Source organism: Petaurus breviceps, unplaced genomic scaffold (assembly GCF_028583685.1).
Source record: "Petaurus breviceps papuanus isolate PSGF00001 unplaced genomic scaffold, PetGlider_PUasm1.0 140, whole genome shotgun sequence".
NCBI classification, from domain to species: domain Eukaryota; kingdom Metazoa; phylum Chordata; class Mammalia; order Diprotodontia; family Petauridae; genus Petaurus; species Petaurus breviceps.
The window spans coordinates 32831825-32844443 of record NW_027185698.1 but is presented as its reverse complement, the minus strand read 5'-3'; the positions used below and the strand labels follow the sequence as shown (position 1 = coordinate 32844443).

Sequence of the window (12619 nt, the reverse complement as noted above, 5' to 3'; positions counted from 1 at the left end):
TGGGGTTAAGTGACTTGCCCAAGGTCACACAGCTAGTTTTTTGTATTAAGTGTCTGAGGCCGGTTTTGAACTCAGGTCTTCCTGACTCCAGGGCCGGTGCTCTATTCACAGTGCCACCTAGCCACCCCTCTTTTATTAAAGAATCCCTTTCTTCCTTCAAGACTCAGATACCAATGTACATGAAGCCTTTCCTGATTCCTAAACTGCTAGCACTCTTTCCCCCTAACATCTTATATTTGTTCTCTTTATACTTATTCTGTCTATAATATGTATGTCTCTCCTATTGGGAAGAGTGATTATTTCTTTCTTTGTATTTAAATTCCTTGTACTCAGCACAGTGCCCAGAACAAAGGAGATGACTAATTAATGTTGCTTGATTATTTGATTGAACTCAATGCTTTACAGAACATACATTATATTAGAGAATAGAAATATGGAATGGTAGTAGGTCATAGAATATTGGAGCATGTTTGCCATTACAGAATAGAATGTCTGAGCTGACAGGGACCTAAGAGTGTAGGGCACAGAATGAAATGATGGATAGGACTTCAGAACAAAAAAGGAAGACTTGGAAAACACCTTCGAACATTGAACATGTTCATGAGAAATGATGAAACGGGGAAGAAATGGGGAAGACCTCTATGAACAAATGCAAAATGAAGTAAGCAGAACAAGTCATACAAGGATAATAATATCATAAAGAAAAATTACTTTAAAAGACTTTAGAACTCTAATAAATGTAATGACAAATAATGAGTCCAGAGGACTTAAAATGAAACATTTCATTGACCTCCTGACAAGAAAGTGATGGACTTAAAATAAAGAATGAGATATACATTTTTGAACATGGCCAATGTGGAAATTTGTTTTATTGGACTATACGTATTTGTTATGCGAGTTTTCATTTATTGCATATTAAATTAAGGGGATAGTGAGAGGGAGATATTAAATGCTTGATGGACAAATGAATGAATGAATACATTTTAAAAGAACCCAGGATCTCTCAGGCAGTCTTCTCTAGTCCTCTCAGTTGTTATTGATCTTTCCACTTCAACTGACCTTATATAGACCTATCTGTGCACATTTTATATCCTCCCAGTTGACCACAAACTCCTTGAGGTCAGGAAATTCTTGTCATTGCAACCCTAACATCCAATACAGTATCTTACATGTCCTAGGTATTTAATGAATGCTGGCCGAATTAAATGGAATGTTCCATGCTTCTGTGAACTCTGGGGTTAGTGTTTACTAGGGTAGAAGAAAAGTACCTTACCTGGCCCACTGCAGAAGGAGGCAATTATACTCAGGATACAGATAATGCTCAGGTAGGGGACCCAGGAAGCCTTGTCCTGAAAGGAAGCATTGACAACTTTACCCAACGAGGGACCCATGAGATGAAAGAGACAAGTCTGTTTCTTTTCCCCCCATCCTGGCAAGATTTTGAATTAGGTTGTGTCTATGTGATGCCAAGTCATTGATTTAATGGAAAACGTAGAGCATGGAAATCAGTGAAAATCAGTGAAAAGATAAATCAGCAAACTGGTAGTTGGCCATCTCATGAATACAACATTTCAGATTTTCATTTTTCAACTTAAAAAATATGGTAAAGACTGTCTCCACTCCAAAATTCTCAAAATATTTCACTAAGCTCCTTTGATTAGGTGGAAATCATAATTTTCAAAATGTCATTTTGCTGCTGGCACAAATATTGCTCATCTTCTAAGTCCAGCTCAACTCATGCTAACATAAGCCTTTCCTGCCCCCACCCCCACTCCAGTTCACTTGATCTCTCCCTTCTCTGAATTCTTACTGAATTCAGTTGAATATTTTGCAAGATCTAAGCCTTCTACCATTGGTATCCCTCTTGCCTTTCCAAGATCACAAGTACTCCTTCCCACCCTGGTATACTCTAGCTAAACTAGATTTCACTTTACCAAACACTCCATGTGCCCTCCTGTCTACATACCTATGTGTATGTTTTCTATCGCCTTCTGTCTTATTTATTTAATGAATTCTCATTCATCCTTTAAAAGCTAACTCAACCTTCTCATAAAGCTTTCTGATAGGAAACAATCTTCCTCCCTCAGACTTCACATAACATTTTGCCAGGCACTTCTCTGATGTATAAACCATGTGTTATTGTGTATTATAGTTACTTATGATTATATCATTTATGTCCCTATTAGACTATAAGCTCCATGAGGGCTGGGACTATATCTCATTATCTTGGTTTCTCCCCCACTGCATAGTACAGTGCTCTGAAGACTTAAATATCTTGAATTAGATGTCTTTCTCTCCTTGCTAGATTGTAAACTCTCTGACCAGAAAGATGACCCTTTACTTTTCTGCTTTCCTCAAAATGGAGGAGTTAATTGAGATCTGGGGACACAGCAAAATTGGGTTTCTCTCATACCAACTGCCTCTCTCTCCCATGTCAAGTTGTACTGCAGGAGTTGGAAAATTCCTTGTGCTATACAAATTGACTTTCAAGTCAATTCCTGGTGTACATTACCCACTGCCCTTAGGTCATTCATTCTCTCCTCTCTCAATGAGAACAGTTCCTGTCCTTCTCTATAACCCTATTTCTGCCCTCATACTGGGGGACTTCAACACAGAGATTGATATTCTTTCAAATATCCGGATTTCCCAGTTCCTCAATGTACTCAGTTTCCTTGACCCATTCCTCCATTATACCTCAGTTACACACAGAGATGGTCATATGTTTGTTCTTACCATCGCCCACTAATGTTTCACTTCCGTGCCAATGAACTCCAAAATTCCTTTATCTGATAATAATCTTTATCATCCCATATTTTCCTGTGCCTTTAGAACCCAAATACTGTTCTTCATCTTCTCTGGGACCTCCACCCCTCAATACTTTCCCAGGCCATCAATCCCATACTGGCTATCCTCTATTCTCTTACTAGTCTCAACCAGCCTCTTAGACAATTGATTCTCTTCTCTTCTCCCAATTCCCTTGAATCCTTGTCGTGCAATGCTAAATCTCAATCATGGATTACTTCTGTCATCCATTTCCTTTGCTCCTATTCACAAGTTGCCAAACAGAGTTAGAGTCACAAAACCATGCTGAGTGGACACATTAAAAATTTATGCTATCTAGTCTCCTCTGGGAACTTGTGGCATAAGGGAAATCCTTCTGCTTCTTTCTAATTGATTCTCATGACACACATCACAATGTCTGTTCCGAACATTTTCATCATTCCTCAAGCCTCCCACAGGACCCCTTCCCCAACTCTTTTAACTGTGAACCTCATCCTTCACTGAAAGAAATTAGAATCCTTTGCTGAGAATGATCTCTTCTCCCTTTTTTCTCTTCTCACATCCCTCTGACATAATACTCCAGTCCCTGATGAAGCTATACACAGACTTGATAACATTCCTATCTTCTTTAGAAGACTGCCTTTCCTGTCCTCCTCATTCTCTCTAATATTCACGCCCTATCTCTGGGCTCCTCTCCTCTTGTCTATAAACACCTTCATGTGTTCCATATTCTTAAAAAGCCCCCATCTCATCCTACCATCTCCATTAGCTATTGGCCTATATCTGTCCTTCCTTTCTCTTCTAAACTTGAAAAAGTTATCGATAATCAATGCTTCCACTCCACTTTCCTAAGCCCATTATATTCTGGCTTCCAACCTCATCGTTCAATTGAAAACACTCTCTCCAAAGTTACCAACTGCCAAATCGAATAGCCTTTTCTCGGTCCTCATCCTTCTTAACCTCTAAACAGTCTTTGACGGGGGTGATCACCTTCTCTTACTGGATGCTCTCTCCCACTCCGGGTTTTGGCGGCATTGTCCTCTCTTCATTCTCCCACTCATTTAACTGATCTTTCTCAGTCTCCTTTGCTGGACCTTCAGCCTTGTCAAGCCCCATAACCGTGGCTGTCCCCCAAGGCTCTCATTTCTCTATATAGCCTCCCTTGGTGCTCTCACCAAGTCTTATGGGTTCAACGATCTTTATACAAATAATTCCCAGGTGCATGTATGCAGGGCGTCTTCGTCCTTATACTTTTGCACTGGCCTTTCCCCGTCTTTAGAACATTCTCTGCCCTCATCGTTAGCTTTTGAGAGTCCTGGCTTCCTTTACAACACAGCTCAAATGTCACCTTGTGCAGGATGCTTTCCAGTCCCCATAAACATGTGAGCTTTCTTCTCGAGGCTTCCTTCCCTTTTCCTCTGACAAGTAAGTTGTGATTTCTGTACTCGTCTTCCCTATTAGTCTGTGAGCTCTGTGAGGACAGGGACCTTTTTTTTCTGCTTTTCTTTGTGTCTTCATCACATAGCAGCATGCCTGGCACATAGAAAACACTTACTGCACGCTTTATGATTGATTGATGTACTGAATTGGTCTTGGGCCCTGTAAAAGACACTGACAGAAATCTTCACTCTATTCTTCCATGCAAGTCAGGAAGAAGAATGAATGACGGAGCTAGACTCAGAGGACCTAGTTTAAAACCCCAGCTCTACCACTTGGGCAAGTGACCTGGGCAAGCTACTGACCTTTTTGAGCACCGATTTCCTAATCTATAAAATAACAGGCGGGATTAAATGATCATGGAGGCTCTTTTCAATTCTAAATCCTATGGTCATATGATTTTTACCTGGATTTAAGGATCAGGGGTATGGGAAAAGATCGGGCTAATTCCTTATACTGAAATACAACAAACAAGAAACATTTTCCCTTATTCCACCAAAGCCTTATTAAGAAATGAAGTCTGAAAAGGCTGCTGGTGGACCCTGGTGGTGACGGCAGTTTTGCAAGCAATCACATAGTGGTATGGAGGAAAGAGTATTTGATTTGGAGGCAGGAGATGTGGGTTCTAAGCCAAGACTGGCTATGTATTAGCTGCATGATCTTGGGTAAGTGTCTTGGGCAACAACATTTTAACCTCTCTGGGCTTTGCTTTCCTCATCCACAACATATAAAGACTAGATATGTCTGAGGTTCTACACAATTCAAAATTCTATGAAAATCTTTGAACTGGAAGGGGCCCTGGACTTTCCATCAGTATGAATTTTGACTAGCCAACTTAATAGCTGTGTGACCTTGGAAAGGTCATTCATTTCAGTCTCTTCCTTCATCTGCAAAACACTATATAAATATAAGCTATTATTAATGTACAATGATAATTATGATTGTCCCGGGTTTGGAAATTCACACAAATCACTTCAACCCTTTAAAACCCATTTTTCAAAGAACTGATTACATGGATCAGAAAAACAAAGTCCTAAGAGATCTTCATCTCTTGTTGATTCTAACCTCCCCCGCCCCATCTCAAATTCTATGGGTCACAGCCCCAGGAAAATGAAAATTAACAAAGTTGACCTCAAATCAAACTGTGCTTGATGATAACCTTTTATGTCTAATATAATCAGATGGTAAATATGACACATCACATTAGTAACAAGCAGTAGATTTTTGCCTCATGCATCACTGTATTTTAACTATACAATCATGCAGCTTCATAGATTCCTTTTATTAAATGGCAATATTATCTTTTTTTTTCATCAGACACTGCTCCCTTATTATTGCCTTTTCCTGAAAACATCGAGCACCTGAGGGGCATTCAACAAATGAGAAATAACTATGACTTTCATTTTAGAGATTTCTAGCTCACTTACTAAAAATCATTTGTTGACTTACAGGGGTTCTTCCATGTATGTCTCTTTTACCCTACCGTGTGTGCAAAAGAGCAGAATACACAGTAGGTGATCCCCAAATGCTTTTGGTGCCATTTGATTCCACAAGCACTTATTAAGAATCAACTGTGTTTGATGTACCGTGCTAAGTTCGGAGCACGCAAAGACAAAAAAAAAACCAAACAATTCTGGATCTTGGTAATTAAAAATGCAATGTAAAAAGCATTTTTAAGATCCACACTTGAGCCACTCAGCAAGCTCAGGAGATAGGCACTATGGATATTAACATCCCTATCTTGTACCTTGGAAAAGTTAAGTGATTTGCTGGGCACACAGGTAGTAAATGTTAAAGGCCAGTTTTGACCTCCCAATCCAACACTCTTAACTACTACCACAAACTGTCAGAGCTTACATTTTACTTAGGAATAGTGGAGGACCATTTAAAAAATAATTGAATCGAAAGAAGCCAGGTCTTGGTTTCAGTTCAACTTTTGGGCATTCTGAATTTGTCCCTTTGTTCTGAGATAACTTTTAAAGGATTTGATCGGTTTTGACCTTGTTGCATACATGACTTAATTGGCATCATGACTGCTTCTGTCTTGCCTCTGAACCTCTGCAAAATTTATGGCCTTTGTGGGGAGATGGCTCTCTCTCTTTCTTCTCATTCTTAAATCGTTCTCTCTCCTGTAGTTGTCTGAGTATAATAATAACATGGTAATTAGGGGATCCAGCAGAGACAGGGAAGTAAGTAATTGTGTTGCCAATCTGGCATATGGAGGTGGCAATTAATTGGGACGATTAAAAAGAACTCGCTAGTGGATGTAAGACTGGCCACAATCCTGAAAGAGGATGTAAAGCAGTATTTCTTAAGTACTTTCAGCTGGGCAGTGTAATCAATAAAGCTGTGAATCTGGAGTCAGAAGAACTCATTTTGAATCTCAGCTCTGACCTCTTATTTGTGTGACCCTGGCCCAATTACTCACCCCTCTGAGTCTCAGTTTCCTCATTTTTAATATGCAGATAAAAACAGCTGCCTTGTTTCCTTTGCAGGGCTAACATGAAGAGAGTGCTTATAAATTCCTATACAAATGTAAGCTGGTGTTATTATAAGAGATTAATCTCGTTCTTCTACCTGGTCTTTCTGTCTGTCTTCTTTCACATTCTACCTAATTAATTTTCCTTCTGCAACAGATCTGATCATGCCACTCTAATACCGTCAATGGCTAGTTATTGCCTACTGAGTCAAACGCAAACTTGCTAGGCTCCACAATCTAGTACCTTTTCAGGTTTATCTCAGGTTGATACCTCCCTGATCCCCTACACTTTGATTGAGTGGACGACTCAATATCACATACACATACCCAATTCTTTCCTGACTCTAGACTTCACTCACGTGGTGGCCACTGGTCCCTCCCAAACTCCACTCTCCTTCCCATGTTGAAATGCTGCCCATCTTTTAAAGCCAAATTTAAATTCACTCCCAAGATATAACACGTATCTTTCCTTGCATCTCACAATAGCATTGACTGAAATTCAGATGGAACATGAACGTGTTCTAAGTACTCCCCTCACAACCACCCTGTAAAATAGCTACTGCAAGGATTATTATTGTTATTTTACAGTTGGGGAAACAGATTTCGAAAACCGAAAGTGACCTGACCAGGTGTTAGAGTTAAGATTTGAACTCAGGTCTCCTGCCTCCCAAATCAGTTTCTTTCTCTACCACAGTGCTCCCCAAAGAACTTCCTATGAATTCGTTTATATTATAGTTATCTGTGTTTCAAAGATCATGAATTAACTAGGATGGAAATGGACCTGTGGTTTCTCTAGTATAGGAAACCCCCAGGTGAGAAAATTCCTTTTACCAACACAAGTCAACACTCACTCTACAGAGTATATAGTGTTGGAAAGTCACCTATGGAACTGAGATGTCAAGTGACTTCCCTAGGGACATATGGCTAGCATGTGTCAGAAGCAGAACTTGAACTCAGGTCTTTGTCACACTGCTTCTCACAGATAACTATAATTATATCCCAGAATAAAGTGATACATGCTTTTTGATGTTATCTGTATGTGTATTATACCCCTTTACTAGACTGTAATCTTCATGAGGATAGGGCCTATGTCTTATTTAAACTCCTTTATTTCCCCAGAACCTAGCACAGTGCTATGTATATAAAAGGTACCTAATACATGTTTACCAAATTATTGAACTAATTACTCAAAAACCTTAAGACAAGTTGGTGACAAAGCTGCCTTCTGCTCCCAGGAAACACAAGACTTCCTTGTGTCAGGAACCTTGAATATTTTCATATGCATGACAAATATCTTCTGTGTTGATAACATTTGTTCATCATATCTGAGAAAGAAGCTGTGAAATCAACATTTAAATGACAATGATTCCCTCTGTGCCCTTGCCTCACTCAGAAAATCAAAACACTCTGCTGATATTGAACCAAGTTTTCCTAGCATCTGGGCTATTCCTTGTGAGAAAAAACTCTGAGGCAGGTGTAAATTCCTTATGTAGGGTCCTTTTCTCCCCACTTTAACCAGGGTACAGGGACCACCTGCCATGCTGAATCCTGGCAGCATGCTCAGCAATGGGCATGACCTTCAGAAGGCTTTGGCTTGGCATCAAGGCCCCCTCTTGTTGGGGCCATATTAGAAAGACTTCTCATCTACATCTTAACCTCATGTTGCCCAGACAGAAACTACTTGAGGAAAATCCATGCTTTTTCTCTTAACAAAAGGTATATGATTCTGATTTAATAACAAAAAGTTTTTTAGTCCTCTGAAATCATGGGTGATCATTGCAATAATCACAATTATTAAGTCCTTCAAAGTAATTTCTTCTTAAAACGTTGTTGTTATTGTATAAACGTTCTCTTGCTTTCCTTTTCCCGAGGGGTAGGATGAAAGAGGGAGAGGAGAGAGACAGAAATGGTCAGAGAGGGAAGGGGATGGGGGGAGAGAGAGAGGGTGGGGGGATAAAATGCCTGCTAACTAAAAAAATAAAATTTTATTAAAAAATGACAAAAGGCACCCAAAAGGAAAAGTATACTATAGTCTACTCTCTTTTATTTGAACTCCTGAACTCTGACTAATGTTAGATATCCCTTCTTCCTCATTACAAGGCAGAAAAAGGCCTTAGTAAAAGTACACTGAAGAACATTCTCTTTAGCTAAGTCTCAGAATCTCTTTTATCATAGTCATGCTGTAAGTGAGAGTAGTAACCTATTCTATCTCTTCTCCAGTCTCCTCTTGAAATCTGTAAATAGACGAATGACTAAGGGTTAGCTTGAAGATCCCCATCTTTCCGAGATATTCAGAGCTAGGATTCATGCCCTAGGATTTCATTTTCATGAAACAAATCTCCCAAGAGTCAATGGGACTCATCCAAATGGAAAATAAAGGAAGATAACCTGGTACCATCAGAAGCTGTGCTCACAAATTGGGGGCTGGGTGAGATCCTAATTAACATCCCTAAACAGAGCGAGGCTCCATCATGGAATTGCCCAGTATAACTACTGAGGCTACCCAATAAATCACCGGTGCTAGTGAGCTACTCATGTCAACTTCAATTCATTTTAATACATCAAACATCCATTAAGCTCCTATTAAAATAGTCCAAATTATTTTGGCACTGAGGACACAAAGATGAAAGCAGAAATAGTCTCTTCCCTTAAGAAATTTACATTTAATACTCTCATGGATCCATGATCTAATTGGTCTTCCTATCTCGAATCTCATATCGCTTTAGTCCATCCTATACACTACTGGCAAGGTAAATTTTCTTCAAATCAGTTCGGACCCTGTGACTCCCCTCCTGAACTAGCCCTCTTGGAATCATCTGACCCTTTCTTTCTGGATGCTTTCTCATCTTATGGTTTTATTACATAAATCTCTACTGGTTCTCCCCCATCTGTTGGACTATTTGATAGTCTCCTTTGATGATTCATTGCCCATATCATGTCCTTTAATAACATGTAAATATAACCGAAATATCTGTCTTGAGGCCTCTTCTCTTTCTAATGCTCTCCTTCTTGGTGAGAGTTATCTTGAGCTTAATGATCATCTCTAGGCATATGACTCCCACATCAATATATTCAGACCCAGTCTCTCTCCTGAGCTCCACTCCAGTATCAACAACTACTAGACATTTGTCTACTAGACACTTCAAACTGGATATCTCATAGACCTCACTTGGTCCAAAACAACTCGTGATTTCGTTTCCAACGATTCCCATGATTCATCTGAACTTTACTTTTTCTTTTCTACTAAGCATACCACCATTCTTCTAGTTATTCAGGTTCATAACATCAATATTATTCTCAATGCTTTACTCTCCCTTACCCCTCATATCTAATCAGTTGCCAAATCTTGCCTTTTTAAAAATGACGACACCTCTTATATCTGATCTCTTCTCTCTGCTTACACAGCCACAATCTATTTTAAGTTTCTTCATTCCTTGCATGGATTAATTCAATGGTTTCCAAATTGTTAAACTGCCCTCAAGTCTCTCACAATTCCAATGCATCTCTTAAACAACTGCAAAAGTGATTTTTTTTAAGCACAGACCTGTCTGGGTCACTCCACTACTCAACAAACTTCACTGGTTCCCTAGAATATCCTGTAGTATAAAATGGAAACTCCTCTGTTTAGTTTTTCAAGCCTTTAACACCTGGTCCTGAACATAACAGACAATCATAGTTATGATTGAACCAGGTTTTGAATGCTCCTATGAATGACTTCAGCCCTTTGAAATTCTAATTTTTCAAATAAATGATTATATGCAACAGAGACACAAAGTCCCAAGAGATTTTCATCTCTTGTTGATTCTTTCTATCTCATATTTTAAAGTTGATATATAATATATTTAAATAGTTATTATGTAAACTTATTTTATAAAACGTGTATGTACATGTAATATATACATGTATATATGCACATGTGTGTGCATATACATGTGTGTATACATACATGTATGTGTGTATCTCAAGTAACACCTTTTACATGATGTTTTTCCTGACCTGATTCCAAGTGCTTGAACCCTCTCTCCCTAACTACCTTGTATTTCTCTGTATATATGTACGTAGGCGCATATACTAGGGCAGTTAGGTGGTATAGTGGATAGAGTACCAAGCTTGGAATCATCTTCCTGAGTTGAAATCTTGCCTCAGACACTTACTAGTTGTGTGATCCTGGGAACGTTACTTAACCCTGTTTGCTCAGTTTCCTCATCTGTAAAATGATCTGGAGCAGAAAATGGTAAAGTCCTCTAGTATGTTTGCCAAGAAGACCCCAAATGGGGTCATGAAGAGTCAGAAACAACTAAAAATAACCGAACAACAACAATATGTATTATGTGTATAAATATGCTGTTTCCCCTGATGAAACAATGGTTCCTTGAGAGCAGTGACTATTTCATATATGTGTGTATCTATGTGTATATACACATGTAGTATTTCCATGGCCTGATACATATTAGGCACTTAAATGCTTGTTGATTGATTAATAATTACATTTCCCACATGTGGGTCATCTTCTAGGTGTGACCTGGGCCCTGACATCTTAGCATATAATTACCGAGTTGCTACCATGTGTGAGTTGAGTCTCATTCCTGGAAACGCAAGCTTCAGACTTAAATTCTCTGCCACCCTTTATCCCAGTTCCCCAGTTGCTGGAGAGAACTAAGGACACACTCTACCAACAATATCACTGTGGACATTAGAAGCCCCAATAAGCATATGCCCATGGCTAGCAAATTCGTGTTTCCTATTCCCCTAATCTCAGTGATTCAAAGTTACTGTCTCCAACAGTGAAAGCCCTCTTCCTCTGCTAGCCCTCCCCCTACTCTTATCTTATCTTCTTGGATGCAGTTTAATCTTGCCATTCCCCAGTCTACTCCTCCTCTGCCTTCCCCTTCCATTGTGCCCGGGTTCAATCATTATCACCATTACCTTCATCTTTGATTTCTCCTCTTGTGCCCTTTTCAGCACTCCTCCCTTTCTAGAACTAGAAATGAATGTTCAGTTCAGTTCAGATACAACTACCTCCTCGTATCTCTTCATCACACTGATAAGGAAGCTGGAGCCCAGAGATGGTAAATGACTTACCAGAACCACAGAGACAGTGGCAGAAGCAGAACTAGGCCAAGAAAAGGAGTTAGCACAGACTTTGAACTCTGCTACCCCCTCCAGGTGCCTCTGCCACCATTACTCAGAAACGTCCTCCTCCTTTGAAGTTTACTGCATCTGCTTTTTCACCCAGTTCTTTTTGCTATGTCTATAATCCTACAGGTGACTCTCCCGTTTCTCAAATAATCAATGCCTCATGCAATAATCATAACACCAATCCCATCGGGTTAGTGCCAGTATTTAGTAAATGATATATAAATGTTGTCTATTCTTCCTATTGAACATGTAGCTTCAAAAAGCACACTGCTGTGATCTGGAGACCAGTAAGTCCAGCATTATGATTTCAATTTTTAAAAGGTCCTGTTAAAAACACAGAGTCTATCATGTAAACCACAAGATTAAAGAGGCCACTGGCAGAGCCAAGAAACAACTAAATCCTTTGACTCCGGCCATGAGGTCTCTAAGAAGGAATTAGAACAGATATATAATTTTAGGAATGACTAAAATGAGAGCTGCAAGCAGGTCATATAAAATATAACAAGTCTCATATTCTCGAGGGCTAGGGGGAAAATTACCAACACTGGTGTTTCTATACAGCCACAAACAATAGCCCCGTACCTGCAGCGTCAGAGTCACAGTGAGGATTCCAAAGAAGAGGGCCATGAGCCCAAAGCCACCGATGAGGAGAGGTCTGCGCCCCAGATGTTCAATTACCAAGCCCTAAAACAGAGGGGAAAAGAAAGTGATTGTGTTTTAAAGAACATCCATCTAGAAGAGCCTTCAGTGGGCCATTCTTGCCAAGGCTGCAGAGGCCAGGCA

At 39.6% G+C, this 12619-nt stretch overlaps 1 protein-coding gene across 3 annotated transcripts in view; it reads right to left on the bottom strand.

Moving 5' to 3' along the window:
• The window catches only part of SLC2A9 (solute carrier family 2 member 9), a 296562-nt gene that overhangs the window by 89000 nt on the left and 194943 nt on the right, over positions 1 to 12619 (bottom strand). For all 3 annotated transcript variants that reach the window (XM_069069870.1, XM_069069873.1, XM_069069863.1), the window contains 2 exons: positions 12419 to 12520; positions 1274 to 1349 (listed from right to left, as the gene is read on the bottom strand). In XM_069069870.1, the coding sequence (XP_068925971.1) occupies positions 1274 to 1349; positions 12419 to 12520 (178 nt within the window). The remainder of the gene's footprint in view (positions 1 to 1273; positions 1350 to 12418; positions 12521 to 12619) is intronic.